General features: G+C 39.1%; 1 protein-coding gene across 2 annotated transcripts in view; it reads left to right on the top strand.

The window, feature by feature from the left end:
• LOC127378049 (V-set and transmembrane domain-containing protein 2-like protein) overlaps positions 1-23,326 on the top strand; it is a 49,445-nt gene extending 26,119 nt beyond the window's left edge. For both annotated transcript variants that reach the window (XM_051426540.1, XM_051426542.1), the window contains exons 2-4: positions 16,165-16,334; positions 17,490-17,534; positions 20,687-23,326. In XM_051426540.1, coding sequence (XP_051282500.1) covers positions 16,165-16,334; positions 17,490-17,534; positions 20,687-21,154 — 683 coding nt within the window. In that variant the 3' untranslated portion in view covers positions 21,155-23,326. The remainder of the gene's footprint in view (positions 1-16,164; positions 16,335-17,489; positions 17,535-20,686) is intronic.
• The last annotated feature ends 794 nt before the right edge of the window (positions 23,327-24,120 follow it).

The raw sequence follows: 24,120 nt of genomic DNA, 5'->3' as shown, positions 1-24,120 counted from the left end.
CTTATGTTCTGAGTCAGGCCCGGCAGGGAAAGCTTACCTTTAGCTGTAAAGCTTGGGTGCCGGGGATTTAGCCTGTGCAGCTGTCGAGTCCTATCTATCTGCCTGTGTCGGTGCTGGAGAGGATACTCCAGGGTGCATTAGAGAGGGTAGGGAGATTAGATACTGAGTGCTGATATCTCCCGTCTCTCTCGCTCTCACCACGTCTCCTCTCTGCCGCCGATGCCTGACCCAGGAGAATAGGCTGGTGGAGGCAGCTTTTAAAGAGGCAGAGGAAGAAAGATGCTCCCTGTTGTGATTTCTGCAGGCCTCTTCTTCCCTCTGACTTCATCCTCTCTTTTTCTGCTCTCCTCTCTGAAACTAGTCCTCCTCCCATGGCTGCACTGCTGCAGACATTAAGAATACTGCAATAATACCATAAGAAAAGACAGGACAAGGCTGTGCTTTATTTTATAAATAAAAAGTCAATCAGTTAGCAGCTTGCCTGGGTGCTGCTGTTTTGTTGTTGCTGTATTGTTGAAAACATGGCTCTATCTCTACACTTTGCGCAGCAGTTTTGTGTGTCTATTGGGAGCTGCTATAGATTCACCTTGGAGATGGCTTTATTGATCGCTCCGTCTCTCGGGATGAGCTACACACCTCAGAAATTCATTGACTGAGTGTTTGGTGAGGTGTTTTAATTGCTGTGTGCTAGTACACTGTAATGGTGGAAATTGAGTCATTGGGGAGAAGCAGAGGGTGTGAGGAGGAATGCTGCAGCACACATAACAGAGACATTGGAGGCTTAACACCCCTCTGCAGGCAGGCTATATATGCAGCTATGTACAGTAATACACATGTGTTTGATATGAGCCATGCAACATATATCAGTTTCATCATTAGGCTGCCTATGTTATTAGATTTGTTTATTGATTCTTTGATGACCTCTGTATCATATCTGGACAATTTTTGGCCATGCTATGGATGTTGGTTGGTCAGTCTGTCCACCACTATCCTATACTATTTATTAGATGGATTGCCATTAAGTTGTGTACAGACATTTATGGCTCCCAGAGGATGGATCCTACAGGAGATTAGCAGGAGATTTGTTGTAAATATCAATGGTGCCCAGACTATGAATCTTATCAGGGTGCATCTGAACTTCCGGAGGGTCTGGAGTCCTGGACTTCATCTGAAGTTGGCTGGGTAAATTCTCTTTTAAATAGGTTTTTGTTAGCTATGTTGAAGCTACTCTTGCGTTCATCTGTGGTGCATTGTGAGTCACAAATTAGCACAGAGCAGTAGTGTGAATTCCAATATAGTCCTTGTAGCTTGGGTTCTTTTTCTCCTTTGTATAATTGTTTCTTGTTTACTTTCATGCCTTCCACCATTGGGGTTTACTCACAGTCTCTCACTAACTAAAGGATGGAATATATTATAAGTTGGTATCAGGCTAACATAAAACACACATTCACATACATAAAACATAAATGTACATTTACATGTCCAAAGGTTTTCACTTATGTTCATCTTATTATCACACTTATGCACACACAGTAACCCCTCTACAACATAGATCTAAAAAATACATTTATACACACACCACGTGTAGTAGTAGTCTTTGCATGACTCCTGCCACTCAGTGGGTTCTTTAAGGGCTTCATAGATGTTATTCCATGTGTCACTGATGGATTAAAGATAGCTTGCTTTTTCAGGGCTCTAAGAAATATACACTCAGGGGAAAGTTTATGTAATATTGTATTGTATTGTATTGTATTGTATTACTTAATTAATCCCACAATGTTGAAATTTCCTTGTCACAGCAGCAATTACTTGAAATAAATAAATACAGTGTGCATTCTTGGATCTCACTCCATATAAACAGAGCCATGAGTGCATAAGGGAGTCATGAAAGCCACACTTCACACACAAATTAGAAGAATTTGAATCAAACTTGTGAAATGAATCTCCAGTATAATATATCCATGTCCTCTGTTTGTATTATTAACTGTAGATTTTCATTAGTGGTACTGCTGTTTGTGAGATTTAAGCATTTCCTCCATTTCGAGTTTCGAGTTGCATTTTATTGATGGATTATTCAAAATATCTGTATTCTTAGGATACTAAGTTGCATTTGTAATATTTTTAAGATTTTCTTCCATGATTTTAATGTGCTATTTTGTGTGTTTTTAGTCAGTTGTGCCAGGCTCGGACTTATTGTCAACACTGGTGACCAAATACCTGCAAAACTAATCGCATACCCATCAGCCTCACCTGTACTTTGAGTGGCTAAGTAACTAATTAGCAAATGTTGGCAGGCTAAACTAAGATGATGAACATGGTAAATGTTATACCTGCTACTAAAAACCTTTATCCTATACCTTTAAGTATTCAATCTTCAGATCTTGTGACCAGAAGGTTGTGAGTTCAATCCCTAGCAATCCCCTGACTGACAGGATAAATCTGGGTCAGTAGGGAAAGGCAAACACTGCCACCAGCACTGCCACTGAGCAGGGCCTCTGTAGTTGTACTGGGTAATACAATAGAATATGAAAAAAAGAAATTCCAACATCAGATAAATATAGTATGGTATAAATAAATACAACATTTAAAAAAAAACTATGAATTTACACTTGACATATAACACTTGAATGCACTTATTACTCTTATTATTTGGACAAAAATCTGGAAGCATATTGCTGCCACCCTGGAAAAACAGAAAATATCTCATTATAACATGGAATGTTTATTGTTATAACAACATGTTGTTCATGTTATAGCAAGATATTTCATGTTAAAATAACATATTTTCATGTTAAAATAACATATTTTAATGTTATTAAGACATACAGGTTCTTCTTATAACAATGTTTATCTTGTTATAACGTGAAACTTTTCTTATTATGGCAATATACTATTTATCTTGTTATATCGTGACATAACAAGTTAAATGGCATATTGATATCAGTTTGTATGTCATAATAATGATGTTGTAATATATTATTATAATGTGAAAAACATCTTGTTATAAGAATAAACCTTTCATTATAATGTGATATTGATCAGTTTGTCTTTCTGTTGACCAATATGTGGGAACAATATCTGTGGCAGCTTGATCTTTCTCAGCCAGGCACTGACTCCTGTCTTTCGATACAGCTTAAAGCTCCATATAAAGCTAGTAAGTGGACCATTGAGTTAAGATTTTTTTGTCACACGTATTTGAAGTTGCTTCTGAATGGGCTTCATGGATAATAAAGAAGAGTAGAGGTCACATAAAGTTGGACAAATGGAGGCTTTCAGTTTGAATGAATGAGTAAAAAGATCTTGTTCTTGATAACCTTGGTATCTTTTATTAAGTTAGACACTCAGTATGCAAGCAGCGTGCCTTTTACAAACCCTCATGAACACCAAGCAACGGCTCATAAACACGGTGGCATTTACACATGGCTGTTTAAACCTTCATATCATCCATCACTGTTTTATGGCTAGTTAGCTCAGCTCCTGCCGTACGGACCGTACACACCCCACAGGGCATTTTCAGCGAGGCTTGTAAAAATCATTACACACCACCACTGCGTCTATGTCCTTTTCAGTAACTTTTAAAAGATTTTCGAGGAAATGCTGTTTTACTCGGTGTGATTTATGACAGATTAGATTTTTGAGGGCACATTTTGGGGGGTTTCCATGGTGAAGCACAAACAGCAAGACAATAATGCTGGTAGATGACGGGTAACAGAAACATCACAGCACAGAAAAAGGTTCATCCTTGAAAAATGAGAATAGATGTCTATATTTACATTGAAGGTTCCCTCGATCTTTTCAATTTTGTCACTCAAATTTGTCAGATTATCTTCACCACTTGGAAAACCATGTTAAATCCAGGATACGTAGGATTAAGTGCCTTTCCACAAGTGTTAGAAAGGCTATGACGTTGGCTTTGGATAGAAAAGCTGACTTCTTTACAGAAAGTTCTTGTTTTTCATAATGTTTTCAGATGACATGTCTCAATTCCCCTACCCCTAAACTATTTTACATTTATTATGCTGTGGAAATGCTTTATTTCATTCTGTTGTTTGGACTGCTGATTAAAGTTGTGAAGTATTGTAGACTTATGAATAGGCAATAGGCACAGCAAATTCCGACTGCGGTTCTACATTGAATTCATTTGTGGTTTCTCATTAGTGAAATCTTCAAAAAAAAACAGAAACGTCTTCCAAAGACACAAAACAATCTGCCGGATTCTGCTTGCTCAGGCTGGTTTGTCTTTGGGTTTGTTCGGGTTTAAGGCTTCCGGCAGGTTCTCTGTGTAACTGATGGCAGCTGTTTACCAGGGAACTGTGTAGAGCCTCATTACTGGAGCGTGAAGCTTGTTATGAGGCCGTGTGAGAGACTCGTTAGTCGCTAATTATTTCTGAGGAGCTGCCTGGCAAGTCTGAATGGAAATGAGTAAAGAGAGACAGTACAGTACAGTAGGAAGATGGATGTGGTGTTGCAGAGAAAGGGTCAAATGTGTCAGAAATTCCTGTGTGTCCTAAACAGCTGGGAGTTCCAGCTTGGTGGAGTTTATATTCAGATTAAAGTTTAGCTTGTGGCTATATGGGCATTGTGTGATAGATTTTTTCAACTGCAGTGGTTCATATCATTTATCGAGGAAAAATACCAGTATATATTTAGATTTTTGATTCACTTTCACAAAAAAGACATTTGAAGACATCACCTTGGCCTGAAGTAGTAAAAACATGAAGTAACCTGTAGTCACAATTATACACATGCTAAAGCTTTAGCCAACAGTAAAATAATATATCTGGTTATTTAGCGGTAGCATACAGTAAATCGTTTTATAAGTTCAGTTCATCTTTAACTGATATCCGGTGGATGTAAGATGAGCCACTGGGATGGGACGATAGCTGAATGGCCAGTGAATTACATTACATTAGATTTTATTCATTTCATCTAATGCTTTATTTAAACATGCAGTCTCATTGAGATTGTTTGTTTAAATAATTAAACTTTATCTAAAAGCAAATCTATACTATAAAGATTTCATCACTATCATCAATACTGTCATCATCATCAATAACTGCAACAATACAAAGTACACAGCATTACACTAAATATGATGTATTCCTAATTTATTGTTCTATAGGACTTTATGTTTCTATGAATCTTTATCTTGAAGGGTAAACATATTTTTTCTATCTGAATAAGATTTTTCTGCAGGTTGGGGAATTCGAGTCAAACTGGTTGATTATAATAAACATTTTTCTTACCATACAGATGAAAATGTATTTCATGACACGATCATACAGATCTCCTAGAATTCAGTGTATTTTGCTGGTATGTGTAACGGTATGTGTAAAATTCCCAACGCTATTTCTAACTTTACTCTATTGCCACAGAAGATACCATAATGATGCTTCAGTAGCACCACATTATGAGCAATTGCTGTCTCGCTAATGCCCGTTTTAAACAAATGAGAAGTTGAATAATTAAAACAGATATTTTGAATTACTTCATCAGTGCTCTCACTGGATGTTGAATAGAACAGCTTAGTCAAGCTTTTATGTGACTTAAAAGTAGAATTTCTGAACAGTTGTTTTCCTTTGATTTAATGCTGCGTGATTGAATTCTTTCAGCAACTTGGGGGCAGCGGAACAAGCTGAAAACTCAAGTTGTTGAGATGAGCAGATTAGCAAACAACTGCCTGTTTACACATCCAGCAGAGCAACATTAGCATTCGTTTGGAGTTGTGTTTCTGGCCACATGGCGTATGTAATTACAATATCCACCAACTTCTGAGGGAAATATCTGGCCCTCAAACAGCTGGATACTAGCACTACTATATTCTCCAGCTTGTTACTAACTGTATTTGCCCAGAATCAAACAGCAGACAGACAGTGTACAGTGGGTTTATTGGAGCTTTTTTGCTCAAAACTGTTGCCTGCTGCATCTGGACGCCAATGGGGCCATAAAACAAAAAAATCTACAGTAAAATAGACTAAAAAGCTCTGTGGAGTTGAGGTAAACTGCAGCATAGGGTGATAATTCTTTACGGTTTTGTTACTATGAGCGATCACTTAAACATCTGGTCAATTTTTAATATAAAAACTCTTTAATATCCTTTTGATATTGTGTATGTCTTTATTGTCAATGCATTGAAGTCCATAAAACCAGCTAAAAGAGCATAAAATCAATAATCATAACTTCAAGCTCTGTTCAGTTGCTGGTGATATTTAGTACACTCAGTAGACACTGTGGCTGCAGGTAAAGGAAGCGGGGAGCTGTGTGTTATTGTCCCAAGAGTGTCTCCCCGCTTCCAGACTGGTGATGCTGTAGCCTGCCGTCTGGCTGTCATCAACATATCAGCTCTCTAAATATCAGCTCCTCCACTGACTCACTGTCCATCCTCATTTACTTGTTCTTGCTCTCACTTGGCACATGTCCTCATGTATCCTCATGTTCAGATTGTTTTTCTTACTTCCTTAAGATTTGTGTATAACCGGGGCGCCTGGTTATCTCAGTCGGTAGAGCTGGAGCCATATACGGAGTTGCTGCCTCTCTCTACCCCCCTTTCCTGTCGATTTTCAGCTGTCTCTATCAAATAAAGGCATGAAAAAGGCCAAAAAAATAACTTTAAAAGATTTATTGTATAACCTACACATTTGATCTATTTCAAGCATCCTTTTAATGAGACTAAAGGGCCTTATGTCTGCAGTTCATATATATACACAGGCCCATTAAAGTGTGGCAGTGTTTGCATGTCGAGAGCAATGTATCTACATGGGCATTAGCAAATGTTTCTGGGTTTTCCTTTTCAATATGTACACTGTATATAAAAACACTTATATGCGATGACGTTTGAATAAACCCCATGAGGATTTGAGTTGTCGCAGCAGCAGAAAATATAGTAAAGTAAATTCAAAAAACAGAGAGTGAAGATTAATTCAGTCACAACACATATTGACTGTAAGAGATAAAGATAAATAAATAATAAGTTAATAGGCCATCTTTCTTTGCTGTAGGTGTAAGTCTGCACTGTGGTATCAAAGCGACCACAATCAATTATTGATGGAGATTTTTTTTACCACATTATTACTCATCTCCACTGGTTGGAAATGTTGATCATTTATGTCTGACTTGAAGGTGATCTGTTTCAGTCTGCTTCCAATGAAAAAAAGGAGACATTTTACAGCACCTCACAGGCTGCATGTTTTTTTTATGCATAGCACAGAGGACAGAAATAGCCCCAGCTCTAGTCCTGAATTTCTTATTATTGTTCCAATCGGGAGCTCTGAGCCAGACAACTGATGGTGGTCCTACAGAGCAAAACAAGGCCCCTGCTGGATGAGAAGGCAGATTTATGTGCCTGTATTATTCCTGATCGTGATGGAGAGGAAAGACTGGAGGTTGAGATCGGATACATTTCTATGAATCCTGCACAGAGAAAGGCTGCTTCTAGATCTACTGTATTAGGGTAGAGGTGTATGTTATGCTAAGAAAGATTCAGGAAATATTTAAATGATTTCACTAACTCAAACCTTTCTTAGTCAATGCTTTAATGTTACTTATTACTATATGGATGGTTCAGTACATTGTTCAGATATTGTTTGCTGTCTCTTGAATGATTAAGTGAGGCTCTTCAGATGTCTCTCTCAAACATGTGTGGGGAAACAAAAGATACTTAAAGCATCTCAAACTGCTTTGTACTACAAAGGCATCGTTGTTATTCTGAACTCTCTGCACCCATCGTGTTTTTGTGAGAGAGAAATTGTTGAGTGTTGATGTGGTAATAATTTCTTGTGCAGGGGTGGCACCTTTGTTGTGTTGAATTACAGGGGGAAAAATGACTCGTCCTTGGTGTTCTGGCTGAACCCTCTGGCTCAGGAAGCCGTGTTCTCCTTTTAACCTTTTTCATTTGATTAAGAGGGAAAACCGTGTTTGACCTGCGCTGCGGGGAGGCAGCCCAGCAGCTGGGATTTGGGCCAAAACAGCAGGAAACTGAGCTCAAGTGGAGGAGCTGGCAAAGCCAAGGGTGGTGAAGGTCCACACATACACATATACACGCACATAACCACATGTGCATGTACGCATGTCCTTGTGGATGCACAGAAACATGTAGAAATTGTGTGGCACACTTCTTACACATAGAATGCAGTAATGTACATTATGGAGATAAATGCAAAGGTACATGAGCACAGATGCATTTGTGTACCATGCCACACATATTCTGTAAGCATATACATATTATAATTGCCTTAAAGCTCCATTATTATGTTTTTGTTACACTGACATTGTAACAAATGACTGTGTATTGTAAAACAGATTATCTGTAGTCATTAACCGGCAGATAATTATCACTCAACTAAGCATTTAACCTCTTTCTCCAGAATGACTGACCCCACCAGTCTGTGTGTAAAGCCGACATATACTCATAATAGACCTTTTTCACAGTAGCAACTTTGACATTAAATAGTGATACCAATGATACTACAGAGCCAGAGTCCAGCGACCTGGCAGTCCAACGTTGGCTTTGTTTTTCTGCAACAATGTGACAGGTTAGTCGACTATTAGGGGACAGCCCTAGTGATTACCCTACTATTTCATGTCAAAATGGCTCCTGTGAAAAAGGCCTATTAGTATTCATACTATAATATGACTGATTTGTATAGCTGCGAATGTGATTTACAGTGTCTACGCTGCCTGAATTGCTGGTGCATCAACTGCAAACACAGCAAGGATCTGTTTTGTATCCAAGGGAAAAGTCTAAAAATTATGACAACATATGCCCAATCAAAGCCTGTATTGCTGAAAACTCCAGAGCACACAAAGTTCCCATCTGCTAATCTCAGATAAGACCATACACTTATGATACAAGCTGTGTACCTTCATATTTACTTCCAACAAGGATTTCAGAAACTTTATTATAAATCTAAAGGATAAATGATACAGGAGTGTTTAGAGAAACCATGGTGGAAATATGTGGCTGCAGATTTGACCTCTGACCTCCCAGTGGAGAAGAGCATGAGGGAAATTAATTCCCACAATATCATCATACAGCATTGATCCCACCTGCATTGTTTCTTGAGCTTTATAAAACACAATTTTCTGGCTCCATTTAGTTTGCTTCAAGTGTATAGCTACAAATAATGTAACTACTGTGCGTCATACAATGAACTGCATTGAGATTCAGAAGCTGATGCCACTTTTCCTTTTAGCCATTTAGCAGAGGTAGAATAGATAAAAACTCAATAGATTTTTACCATCATTTGAATGAAGCAGTAACTACAAATATATTTACATTTATATATATATATATATATAACACACACACATATATAAGATATCCATTAGGGAATATTAACTAAATTGTTGTAATAAAATTACAACTCTATTTAGTAGAAGTGTGATTGAACAACAATATATACCCGTCTCTTTCTCAGGGTGTAAAAGAGGATGCACGTACATCAGCCTAATTACCATTATAATAGCTAGTGAGTCACACTACGCTGTAGCCACTTCCTGAGCTGTTATGAAGGCATTTCAGGGAGCTGAAAAGCTCTTGAGAGTACTGTATGCAGCCCAATGCACCACCAGCCATCTCACACACTGAACAGCATTGACATTCAGAGGCTGATGCCGCCGGCTGCCGGACCATGCAGCTAGCAGCGTCTATTTTGCAACAAATGCATAAAGTGGAAGTATAAGCATATGTTCATTTTCAACTTGTCTTCTATGGCCTCCAATCAGTGATCATGATTAGAACAAACAACATATGAACAAGAGGTGTATTTTATGATGCTTTCTATCAGATTATGTCCATGTGATATTGTTTACTACTGTTATGTTGTACACTGGATTTGTGTCAGCATGAAATAGGTAAGATGTTTTTAAGATGTCTTCTCTTAACTTTGTTGCAGTGAACAGCTGTGTAGTGGGGTTTTGTGGAGGATGAGGACATTTTCAAACCCCCAAACCAGGACCCTTAAGTGTCTGGCACTTTAACACACTCTCACATATATGCACGTACCATAGGAGTTTTCATCAGGATGGATGGGGGGCAATTATTTCAGCACTTAGCATACCTACCACGCGCACCTTTCAACACCATGGACGCCATAGCCAATGACACTTGCTTATGACTCATAGGGCTGCAACAGCCTTGACAAGGACAATTGATTGATTGATTGACACGAATGAAAAAAAAAAGTCAGTGTGGAGTTCAGACATGTGCAGCCTTATTTATGTTTTCAGTTGATACTGAGTGGGACAGAATATGATAACCGCAAATGTGAGCGATGAAAACAAGTACAATATTATCATTTTTATTTAAATTGTGGTTTAAACCAGGACAATTTAGTAGTAAATGTTGAAATGTTCTATTTACATTTAATACTACTTACACATCTAACTGACAAGCACGCAGAAAAAAAAAAAAAATCTAAATAATGACCTAAAATAGGCTTTAAAAAAAACTCTAAATGGCTGCAAGTTTACAATTCCCTGTGGTTTCATCATTACGACTGACCTCTTCTTTATTACAAAGAATAATTTGATTTAGTGTTGCTATAAATAATATTGATTAGTGGAGTTTTAAAGATATTAGTTACATCATTGTTTGCCAAGACAAAATGTTCAGTCTATAGTGCACTGATTTGTCAGTCTGTTGCCACAATTATTTTCCTCCCATCCCACTTATTAAAATAAAGTTGTGTGCATTATGTACAGTACATGACTTTTGGGGGGAAAACTCCCCATAACTCCTGTGTTTTTTATTTGAAATTATTATTCTGAAACATTGGCATATTGGAGATAAGTGTCACCCAAAGGTAGATGTCTTTCTATGTTGTATGTGTAAATAAGCGATTAGATGGAGTAAGGTGGAAGTTTAGGCTGGAATAAGATTCGACCACAAAGAAACATCTCCTGCTCCTCTTTTATCACAGCTGTAATTACCACATTCCATTTCTCAAAGAAATAAACGATAAGAGGCGTCCCTGCAGCACCCGCCCACAGCTATCTGCTACCTCACACATTGTGTCTCTCTCTCTCCATCGCACACACTGTCTCATATTAATTCCTCCTTTTATTCTTGCAATATATTAGTCTCACACAAACACACAGAGCCTCGCTCCCATAAACACAGACCCGCTCATTAATTCAATCTCTGGTGATGATATATTTTCTCGCTCATCGCACAAACACATACAGAGTTTCTTGATCTCGTGAACACTCTCACTCTCATTTCGCCGTCCATCTCCTCTTCCTCCCGGGGCAAATGGGTTGACACGGAGTCTGACTTGGCTGCCGCACTGTAGCTTTCGAGCACTGATTTGCAGCAATCGCCTGAGAGCCTTCCACTGTTTATCTTGGAGATAATGATAATGCTTCAGGGTGAGCAGACCCAACTCATCGCAGCCTTTTATGGCCTCAACAATGAGAGTGTGGACATTAGAGATGACTATTACTAAGAGATACAGCATTAGATAGACACATGTTTGAGTCATTGTCACACCAGAATCAATGCAATATAGATTTGCAGAGCAGCAGAAGATAATAATTACATTTCAAATGGTAATCTGAGACTTTTTTTGTGACATTTCGTTTTACAGTAAAAGCATTTTAAGTATCACATGTGCTGAAATGATTACAATATAGAAAAATATGTTTTACTTAAAGGTACAGACAGCATGTCAGATGATGAGATTAGCATTTGCTTTGTGGATTTTGTAAATTGTTCAGTGTGAGAACTGTCTCTCCTACATTATAATGGACTGCTGATGACTATCACATTTTCCCGTGGTGACCAAATGTGTGAGGCATTAGGTCAGAAATGTGCATGGATTTTGCGTTGTTGCCTGCACAGCTAAGTGGGAAAAGATAGATTATCATAGCTGAGAGCAACTTTGAGAGTCTCTATCTCTTACACAGCAGTTTTTTTCCTGTCCCAGCTTTGAATATTATGAACAAGAGAAGAGCTGTGGGCATTGTTGCTGGCTCCGGCTGTGTAATGTCAAATCGATACCTGGTGCGTTTCGGGTTTCACAAATGAAAAATACAAGCAGATTTGATCAATGTACAAGAGGGATGTATGACTTGAGGCTTGTACTGCTCTTGTAATACAAGACAGATCCATAGCGCAGCCTCAGTCCAGGTTAATCTATGAAGCCAGATGAAAATCGGCACTTAGCTGGTGCAAGTTTGACTCACTCTTATTGACTGGAGAAGCCAGACAAATCTATGAGTATAGGGGCACTTGGCAAAAGTTAAGAAATTTGAAAGTTTACAGAAGGACTTGCACTTGCTTTTGAATAGCTCAGTTATGAAAAACACACACAGTGTCACTCTTCTATGTGGGAAAAGTAGATAAATGGCAAATAACCATCAGTAACATTAAACAGCAGGTTTTACTTTAAGGAACCAGGAAATCACAAGGCGCTGATTTCAGTTTGGTTTAAAACTCTTCATCTGTGACACAGGATTTCCCAAGAGCACATCTCATCTTCTCGTTTCAAGGGGAATTCCCACATGATGAGTGGAAAATATTGTGACAGTCACAGAATTGAAATTGCAGTTCATATTATTAATGATAAAACAAATACTGGTAAATGTCATCCACCTTATATGAGAGCGGTTCAACATGACATTTTCTTTTCATTTGTTTTAATAATTTATTAAAATGTCCAGTGGTGCTTTTCGTAAATCCATCATTACTGTACTATATCTCTTTGTGCACTATATCAAAGAGTTGCACAGAGCTGTGTGGTGGATCACTACCTACAGTACTAACCTTAAAGTCTCCCTCTACTCAAAAGATGTTTTGGATGTTTCAGTTTCACTGTGCAGAATAATAGTTTGACACTAGAAGGATGTTTTCACATTCATCTGCTGAAAGTGGAAAGTGTCTCTGTTCTCATTGAAAATCAGATTTTAAGGGGCGGGGCCTACAAGCATGATTTGTGACATCACAAATAGTTGGAGGTCAACCCATGCAATTTATACAAGTGTGATGTAGAAACCTTTTTAATGGATTCTAATGTGAAAATTATACTTATTGCAGAAAAAAACATATCAGACACACATTATTGTTCCAAGAAGACGTTTTGTATATATGTCTCAATACCTGTCTGGAGGGGATCTTTAAAGAAACTTTAGTCCAGGTGTCAGTGGAGAGTTTACAAGTAAGAGAGGAGGTGTCATTTTGTTGTAATAGTTGATGTCAGAACATTTTCTCCTGGCCACTCAATGATTGTTTAAAACTATTTAAAATCAATTGAAATTGCACTGTTATACTATGTAACTTTTTAATGATATGTATAATATGATAAGATTGCTGCTCCTCTGGAGAGTTGATGCATGATGACCTTGGTAAGTAGGACAGTGGTGTCATCCTGATGAAAATGCTAGTTTGAATACCACATGCTGAGCAAGACTAATATCTGGTGAAAAGCTCCACAAAAATCAGCAAATGGACCTTTAGTTTTGATTACTATTGTTTCTAAAGTCAAGAATGAAATTTTATCCTTAAGAAATTCATATTTACAGCAAACGACTCAGGAAGTCAACTGTGCCATTATATTGCAATTTGTTTAGTCAATGGTACATTACGTTAAATTTTAACAAAGCAATGGCAGTCACATTCCTAAAAAGATGCATTCTCATATTAAATAATGCCCTGTTGAGCTGACACAAAAGAACAGACTCACTTTTGATTTGACAGTCACACTTGAGTCTGTGGTTCTATGTGAATGATGAGAAACGTCTGGCAAAAAAAATGCTGTTACGTTGCAGAAAATATAAAAAGAAAAATGGAATTCAAGTTTTGCAGGTTAGAGGATTTTCTGTTCCTGCAGTGCTCACTGATTATTTACAAGCTGACAAATTTAGAGAATCCAAAAAAAATCAGTCCACTCATGATACTGTAAAACAATTTGGATAACAGTGTCCACAAAATGATAACTGACATCCAGCTTGAGCCTGAGACAGACTGAAACACAGCTGTCACTCCAGATATGTCCCAGTTAAAGGGCTGAATCCTCCAAGCTACCTTCCCTAAAGGGATAGTCTCACAACTCAATGGAGCATTTAAATGATCCTTGTCAATAAAAGTGAAAACCAACTGGTGTGTAAATATCGCTTGTGACCTGGGTCGTGTTTCATGATACATGAGTTTACAGTACAAGTTGTAACAACTAATGGAAAACTGACAAATTGTGTACCATGGTAACAATTAATACTACATTAATCCATGTAATTACCTTTTGATGGTTAAGGCCTGTGATTAACATATTTCTGCCTGGCATGGCTAATTCTGATGTATTTGGCACTGTTTTACACTCTTGGGTTTCTTTATTCTCTGGTAATTTGTCAATTTGCATTTTTTTCTTTAATTTGATTCTTTTTTTTCTTTCTTTTTTTTCTTGTTTTGTTGGAATTTAACAGCCCCAACAAATCTTAAAAGTTCACCCTCCCCTTTTTATGTCAGAAGGAGAAACTATGGTGCCCACGAAACGCTCAAAATCAGGAATCTAGAGCCAGTGTTTGCTTTGTTCTGAGCTACTGTAGAAACATGTCGGTTCATAGAAGGCGGCCGGCAGCGTCTGTAGATAAAAAGATCTCATTCTAACACTGGACCTAAAGGTATTTTTTATAAAGCTAACATAAAGACCAATAAGCACTGCAGCAAAATACAGCACAATGTAATGTGCTGGTGGCTCTTTTTTACCTATTGTTTAACATGAAACAATAGATTTAACTTTCCCTTTTTATAAATGCTACTGAATATTCATGCGCAAAGGAGATTTATGCCTTCCTTTAAACTAATATCCACACTTCCCCCTGGTGCGTTGAGAGGATGACAGCTGGTCTGTTGGGTTTTGTTTTAATGGCACTGTGCTGCTTCGTGGAGACCAAAGTGTTTAAAGTGTGAGTTTAAATTTAGCCCCTGCTGCACCTGAATCTAACACTTCACACTTTGATACCAGTAGCAAATTACAGAATGTGCGTGCAGTGCTACACACTGCTCTATTGTTTGCTATGTGGGGTCACCAATGTTAGCCAAAGTGACTTCATTATTGGTCTCATGGTTTGTCCAAAACTCTACTCTAAACTCTAGCACGCTAAGCAAGGTAGTCAAGACATCCCTTTCCCCAACAACATTTTCCAGCTCTTCTTGGGGGATATGTAATCTCTCCAGCATGTTCTGGGTCTACCCTTACCAGTTGGATGTGCCAGCAAACCAGTTTTAAAAATGTTAAAAGGCAGTGAAAGAAATACAAATATGATTTATTTTTCACCCAAACGCAGTGTGAAATAAAAGTGACCAGTTGCCAGGGTAAGCACATTTTTTTTAAGGTCCCTGGGGCCTCCTTGAGCAAATGAACCTGAATTAAAGAAACGGCAATGTCTCTTGCATTGATCAATAACACTTTCAAACCACCCCTAATATGAAACGTAATAGTACTAATTGTTCCTGTAATTCAGCATTACAGCCCCAGCCTTGTGGACTGATCATTTTGCTCTAGACCTGTTTAGCCCTAATATATTAACTTAGCATGAAAAGGGCTCTTTATGAATGCTGATGCATACAACTGCTCAGTATTAGTGCGTGCTCCTAATGCAAGAGTGGCATCAATCTTCTCAGCAAGAAAGTGAATAATCAAAATGAAAAACTTTTCAACTACCTGGAATGTAAAGTGAACGGCAAACAAATGGGTAAAACAGCATTCCTGTAACAGTTGTTCTTTTCCCTTTACAGTCTTTGGCTTTTGACATTTTACTTTTATTTACTTTCGTTACTTTCATTTGACTTTTTACTTTTTAATTTAGCACGCTTTATCCTCTCCCTCACTCTCTTTAACCCACATACCTCCCCCATTTTCATCAGTTTCACCATCGTAAACCTTTACCATTACCAGGTTTTCATTACTAGATGACGATGAATCCTATCTTATTTTGTTTTAAGGGGCTGCTACAATTTTTACATCTTCAAGTGAGAATTCCTCTGAAGCAACACCATCTCCTCCATGGAGATCAGCTTTAACCAAGCTGATACCAAAAATATTTATATCAGCTTTCAAAAAATGTTTTAGCACTGTAGGGCTATAATCTTTACACTTTGTCTTCAAACTGCACTGAATGCCACTGACTAGACACCATTTATAAACCGTGTCTCATTCTGTGTCTGTCCAGCTATGTTCACAGAGGTGCCTCATGATATGACTGCTCAGAGAGGTCAGGATGTGGAGATGGCCTGCTCCTTCAGAGGGGCTGGGACACCCTCGTATTCACTGGAGATCCAGTGGTGGTACATCAGGAACCATCTTGACTGGACAGACAGACAGCCTTGGACAACCAATGAAGTAGGTTTATAACATGAACTCTGAATGCTTTCTGTTAAATAATGAACTCTGATGTAACAGCTTTAAATGAACACAAGCAGGAGCTTCTATTTCAGGCTTAAGCTTAAAGGACAATTACTAACTACTAATTTTTAACAACTTTTTCATAGTTTTGGCCTTCATTACAACAAATTCTATTATACTCAAAATTTAACTTGAAAAATGAGCAGTCAGACCATCATCCTGCTAACCCTCAGTTTAGCCAACCTTATTTGGACATCTGGAGAAAATAAAGGTGGAAGTGAAACGTTTCAGTTGTAAATGTAAAGATGGATTTCCTGGGTCAACTTTGACCTAAAGTATTAACCATGGTTGTGGAGCACACCATTTTTCTGTGCAGTGAGCAAATATTATCAACATTTAGTTGGGCTCAATTTAGTTTATCTTTCAAAATAAAGTACAATTGATTGTCTGACCACTTGTGTTTCTTAACCTCTGGTGAATACAGTGTTATCGTAACCGAAAGAATTACAAAAATAAGACGTTCTGAAACTCAAATTATCATTATTAAGGTGTCTGTTTGGGATACAACATATGTGTATCTCCTGTGATTTCACAATAAACTTTACAAACAAAATTCATTTTGAGTCAGGTTTCTTATCATCAGACAAATAAGTCAAATATTAAGTCTCATTTTAAATCTTCAGAAAAGAGAGAAAAATCAGCTGCTAGATGTTTGAATGTGTTTAACAGCCACTTGGTAGCTTTGTCTGTGTACTGTTTGATGATGGCTGTATACAGAGGTTGATGAGTCAGACTGAACCATACACTAAATGTACATATGTAAACTAAAATAAGCCAAAGAGATACATAGATCTGCAGCTGTATTTTATTATAAGCACTACGAGTGATCTTTGTCACATTATACAGCTATAAACAAGCTATTAATTCAATTAATCTAGGACATTGTTATCTAGTGTCATGTTACCTGCAGGGATTAATGTGGACTTAAAATGTATAGTTTACACTCATGTAAGAACACAGTATGTAAGCCAGTTTGTCCAGGTACTGTACATATATTCCCATTTTATGTATATAACTACAATATAACTATTCATAATTATTAAAATGTATTAATATTAAATCCTGTCACTCATGTTTGTTGTTTTTTTCTAGGTGGCTCCTGAGGAGGATATGCCGAAGGATGCTACAAAGATAAGTGTGAGTTAACCACTATCCGCTGTCATTCTTTGAGAAAAGCCTTATGTTTGCTTTGGTGTTATATGATGAAATGAGGCACAAAACCCTCATGATTACATTTAAATGTCTTGTTCCGGATGATCCGCAGATGTTGTATTTATGCTGTATTACTCACAAGGATGTAATTTTCACTCGGTACAGCTCTTAGCGCAGCGAACTAAGCGCTCCAGACGACACATCAACACGTTCACTTCATCCTTGATGGGTTTGTAGAATCACAGTGTCAGCCAAAGAGCAGGCAGCGCTGGCGCTGGTGGGTGGTTAAGTATCCTCGTCAAGGGGGCATGTCCTGCACTGCATCATCTTCATATTCTCATAAATGCCCCAGGATCTTTATGGCTGCAACACCAAATCCAAATAATCATCAGTGAAGGGGACAGGCTGGGAAGTCAGCGTAACTTTTTATATCACTTCTGGTATCCATAGAGACTTAGTCCCTACTTACTGAGGAAGACAGCACAACCATATAGTGACTCAAAATGTTCTACCTCCAAGTCCTTCTAATTAACTGCAGAAGTGAGCAGAATGTAGGAACTACTGCACATTACCTTCACACCAACCTTTTCCTCTTACTAACTCTCTATCTGCTGACTTTACAATTATACAAATGAGCAACAAATTCTGCTGGCTTATCTTTGCATTTAAAAGCAACTATGTAGAAGAAGTAAATAAAACAGTATGTAAAGTTACAAATATTAGATATGCAACAATAAAGATGTGTAACAAAACATTGTTCTTTGTGTGTGCAGAAACACACAAAAACATGAAGCCTCTCTCCTTCCTCCCAAGAGGCTAGCTGCTGCTGATTCGCTGTAATAAAGCACCAGCTGTGGTTTGGGTGACTGAGTGCATGTATGTGTGTGTGTTTGTGTGGGTGGAGCAGAACACTGCAGGCTGTACAGCTGGAAAATCATTATGAGCTTTCTGTATATAATGGATGCTGGCCCACATCCATATAGTCAAAGAGAAACATGGTCTGTGTTCACACATATGCAGACACAAACTGACGAATATTGCTACAGAACAACATTAAGCTCTTACAAACAGTCACACACATGCAGGGACTATCTCTGGCGCACACACCTCTACTGGCGTCACGGAGAGGAAGGTGGATGATAAACAAAGTCGTATTAATATCCTGGTGCGTCACATCTCATGATGTACCCAGACTCTCATCGTCTCAGCAGTGCCACTCTGTGAACCTGCACAGCTTTTACCTCCAAGATGTAGTCTCTTCATACTTTCAAGGCCACAAATAGAATTTGTTAAACAGCCCCCTTGTCTGAGTGTGTGTGAGTGGTAGTGATTGGCTGTGGAGTGAATCCAGGTTGCACTACAGAAGTAATTTCAGCATCACATCTACGCTGCAGCTCTCATGTTCTTTATCACTTCAAATATCTGTCTACATATAAGCCTATTTTCCTTATTACAGCAAAGCCTAATTTATGATGGGCACACATAAACCTTTTATATGTATTTAAACAGATAATCACTGTAAAATTGTTCAGTGGGTGTAACTGGCAAGTACCTAAGAGATAGCTTTGTTTTTTGTTTTTTTTACTGAATTTGCATGCATGTAGGATATCAAAAAGGAAAAGTGGTAAACAGGGGTAAACAGTTAGCTTGTCTATGTCGAAAGCTGAAAAACTCTGCCTCCTTTACGGCCTAAGCCTTTACGCTTAATTGTCTCCAGGCTGTAGCTTCATACTTAACATACAAACAAGGGATCAGTATCAATAGACAAATTACTTGTTAGCATCATGGTTACATTTAGCACAGTGTGCTATATGGTTTTTACAATTTGCTCATGCAACATATATTCAATATTTGCTTTTGTGCAACATTTGCCACAAGATGGATTTTCGTGTGATCTTGTGAGGCCAGCTGCCTTGCAAAGGTTAGAACCCATCACAACACAAACATGAAATCATGTAATTTAATCACAATGAAGTAAAAACCTATGAGCAAACTAAATAATGGCCAGGTTTGCTGTAATGGCTAATGTCTAAAATATGTTTTTCATCTTGTACATGGAAGACAGGCAGCAAAAGGAGCCCTGATATGGCCAACAATGTCCATAGTCACTGCAAGTGGGCCTGTGGTAGCTGGTAGATGCCAGAGATAGTGAGTGAACTTTTTGCTCACAGCACCACTCACCCAGCTTCATGGCCAGACAGCTCGGCTGACTGAGCATCTGTGAGATAGTGCCAATGAGTGTTTGTGTGTGTTACGAAGTAAAAGTCTGCACCTTTTTTTTTTAGGATTGTGCATCTGCTGTGATGCTGCATTCATTTTGAAGGCTCATCTTCAGCTTCATATACAATGAAGGGCAAAGATTATGAGGGACAGGCTTGCAAAGATATGCTGACAGGCAGATGGGGAGAAACACAAAAGAGGCTGAAGGACATTGTGAATAAAAGACAGAAAGAAAAAAGAAAAAAACAAAGAAAAAGTACAGTGACAACAAGACAATGTCAGCAAAAAACAAACCTTCTGAGGATTTTATCACTGATGTTTTGCTTATTAATCTTGTCATCAGCGTTTTAAATGTTAAACCAATGTTGATGTGATAGTTGACTCTGGGGAATCATTGGCTTAACAGCAATTCAATTGATGATTCAATGGTTAGTATGAGTGCAGCTGATGTTCCTGCAGTACTTCAGTGCACATTTGCACTGTACACTCACTCACTTATTCGTGAAGTACAGGGTTAGTGGTGTTAGATTCTGGTATGATAACCATGAAAAAAATAAAACCAATGAATATTCGGAACTGTGTTTCAGGAAAACATAATCTACTTGTCATCGGTGATTTCGTTCCACTGCTTTCTACCTGCCTTTTGTCGGGCCAATTAGAACATTTTACATCTTTCTTTACTTTTCAAGGTTTTAGCTACATCAACTTTTGAAAGAGGAAACTGCTCAGTTCTGCTCTTCCAAATGAAAAGTAACCGATAAAATAAACACTTGCTCAATTCAATACACTCAGGGGTTTTGTAGCCACAGCGCCGACTGTTTAGCGAAGGTTACACAGGCTTGTATTAAGCATGATTTATTCCTCAATCTCACCATAATTTCTCACTTTCCTATTTTAATTTTGTCTAACTTTGCTAGGTTGTGAAGGTCGTAGGAAGCAACATCTCCCACAAACTCCGCCTATCCCGGGTCAAGCCATCTGACGAAGGCACCTACGAGTGCCGCGTCATCGACTTCAGCGATGACGCCGGCGCCCGCCACCACCGCGTCAGAGCCTACCTGCAGGTGGTGCCGGAGAGCGACGTCATCAACAGCAACCACAACGACAACTTCGAGTCCCTGGACGACACCAAGGGAGGAGTGGCATTCGCTGATGGGGACGACACAGAATCTCACGGTGGCACCAAAGAGCACGCTCATGGCCATCACCAGAATCACGGGCACCACCAGGAGCACGGGAAGCGGCCTTCGTCGCCATCCCACCACGGCCACAGCCACAGCGGCAGCAGTCAGCAGCACAAGGCGGGCAGGGAGCTGAAGAAGAGGGACGTGGACAGTAACCACAGCCACAATGACTGCACCAACGAGCCAAGCTGTACGCTGTAGATGCTGGCTTATTACACCTGAGTGATAGATTACACAAGGATTGCATAACATGATGCGTGTCACAGCATAAAAAGCTATTCTTCCCACACAGTGCAAGCCTGCGCACAAACCCACAATCTCTAAAAATGTACAGTATGGCTTATTCAGAGCACAGTGCTGTAAACTGTGCTGGGAATGTAGCTTTTTCTTGCTGTGCATGGGTTCGGGCTGCTCACTGTCTGTAAGGCCTGGCCTCACAACATTCAGCAAGAGGGGCTGATGTGTAGATCTAAGCAGCTCCACTGTTTCTGTTCTCTGCACCGACAAAAACAGACTCTTGTCTTACTATTAACCCATGCTCCTCTTGTACTTTATATACTGTAAATGACACAACCCTGCTTTCACACTCATACTTCTTGCACTGCCTTACTCTGTCATTTGATGCACCCTCAGAAACAAATTATAATGTCATACATTTTGTAACTGGGTCTATGCCCTGTGAAGGAAAATGTTCCATTTATTCTAAAAGTACACTGAATGGAACCTTGTCCAGTCTGATTCCTTAGCTTCAGTGCATCTTTTTGTGTATTCAAATATTGGACATGAATATGGTGCAAAATCTGTACACACCCGAAATTCAGCAAGTTATTCTGTGTACTCGCGGGGAGAAAGCAAGCGGCTTCCTTCAGCAGGAATTCATCAAGGTCCCAGAACAGCAGTGCTCATCAAGGACAGATATGGCCTCTATTCATTTAAGTTGGAGTAAATGCAGTGGCAGTGTGGGATTTCTCCCACATTTGTGCCCAATTCAAACAAAGCACATCACAGGTTGTATTTTCCCCCACAGCGCTTTTGAGCTTATGAATTTGCAGCAGCAACTGAAAATATGATTTTTGTTCGCCCCTTTGTGCCGCAGGTTCGATCCATTCACAGCTGTTCAGGCTGAGAGAAATCAATCGAGTTGTTCCGTGTGGACCCCACCTGTTTGGAAAGCTGTGAAAAGATCAAAATCTGTGCCACTAAATTAAAAATCTGATTTGGTGTGCCTCTGAATCCGCTTTGTGACTATAAATCAATAGGAGAAATGTGATCTTGGTCCAAGATACTTTCTGGGAAGAGCAGCGCTGTACCTGTCCCAGCTTAGCTCCCTTATTCCAGTGCTCTGGCCCAGTGCTCATCAATCATTTACAAAGCCTCAATCCACTCCGCTACAAGCCTCTAATCCACTCTGTATATATGACTGTATAATAAGAAATAAAGTGAGTGCATGTTCAGTAATTTTCTTAAAACTTTTTCAACCAACCATATACAAAGATAGTGTGTTAGTTGTGAAAGTTAAGGACATGTTTGTCATTTACTAGTTTGGTTCATTGAAAAGAAAGAAAAAAAAAAGTCCATTCTGTTCTCAATCTCTTTTTTCTACTTTAAAAGTCCTGTCAAAAAGAGATCTTTTTTCTTCAAAGCAGTTTTCCGTTGCTTTACTGCTCTCCAGAAGTGCTGTACAGACAGATGAATGACACATCCTCTTCATAGCTGCTCAAAAAGGGGTTTCCCTAATGTATCTTAGTACTTAAACAGTGTTTCTTAAACTACTGTACTGTATGTGCAGGGCCGCTAACATGAGTGTTGCTGTGTTTTAATGAGCTTGAATGTGGGATTCATTTCACGCAGTTTGGGACTTGGTCTGAAAGGTTTGAGAGGTCATTTTACTTCTGCAGATTTTGTAACCTGACGATAATCTCTTTGCTTAGATGCTTATGTGAAGCGCAAGACAATACTTCACTCTGACGGGATCAAATGGGACAAAGTGAATGTGGGTAACACACTGGATAAAGCCTGGAGCGGCGAGGAGCAGGAGGAAAATGTTGTTAGTGAAACACTGAAATTGGCTGTCCGTACTGCCTCAAAATATAGTCTGTGTCTCAAGGCCATGAGGGGCTTTACTTCTCTGCTGTATTATCCATCAGAGGAACTACAGTGCTCCTGTCCCTGTAGACTGGGAAGGTGCTTTAGTGGAAGGAGTGATCACTGGGATTGTTTTTTTTCCAAACGAGTAACTTTGATTTGATGTTTTGTAAAGAAGAGTTTGCGATTTAAAAAAAAGAGGGAAAATGTACATTTCTTCTAGAATGTTTGGTCTCACACTAAGTGTATGGCTTTATCAAATGAAATAAATTGTATATGAAACAACAATGAATCTGTGGTTGCTTCTTTGTTGATTAAGATCTATGAAAAGGGAAAAACAAGCTTAGATTTCATTTAGATCCTCCTGTACAGTCATTATACATTTATATATAAAGGGTTATTGTGGGGGTTCAGCTCTACGTCAGCTGTGGTTTAACTTTTGGCCCCTGCTCTCTCTGTGTGTGTGTGTGTGTGTGTGTGTGTCTGTCCATGTGCATTAAGGAGAAACGATATTAGGCAGTTGCCTGTGTGTAATAGGTGCTGCCAAAGCCCCCCCTCCCATTGCTGCTGATGACTAATGGTGCTATTGTCAGCACTGGCAGCAGGATAAATAGCAACAGCACAGGATGAGATAAAGAGGCGCTGTGCTGCGCTCGCTAGCCAGGCCAGCTTAATACAAAACACGTGGCGATCTTGTTTCCCCACACTAGAAGACTCATACGTTCATTATGGAGCGATGAGGTAGGCAAGCTCCGGGTTCTCCCATCAGTGAGTGATGTGATAATGGAGGGGGCTTCCTGTTTCCTTCATTTAAACAACCCTGGAACTCTGTAGGGCTGCGAGTGATAACAGGTACAATGATAGATTGGCTAGTGTCTCCGTCATGGGGCGTTCACTTTCCCCATTGGTACACAACCTGGTGCCCCCTGAACTTTTCATGCTGACGCAGTTTCCAGCAACAGAATGTGTGATGTGGGTGGCAAGACAGCTCAGGGCAAGGTTAGCGAGGGCACCCCCTCGCTAACAGATTTCCTCCTTCCTTTGTATAGCTACACCTATCACATTATTCTTAAGCAATGAGT

Source organism: Dicentrarchus labrax, unplaced genomic scaffold (genome assembly GCF_905237075.1).
Source record: "Dicentrarchus labrax unplaced genomic scaffold, dlabrax2021, whole genome shotgun sequence".
NCBI classification, from domain to species: Eukaryota; Metazoa; Chordata; class Actinopteri; family Moronidae; genus Dicentrarchus; species Dicentrarchus labrax.
The sequence above is the reverse complement of the archived record's forward strand: the minus strand, read 5'-3'. Positions and strand labels throughout refer to the sequence as shown.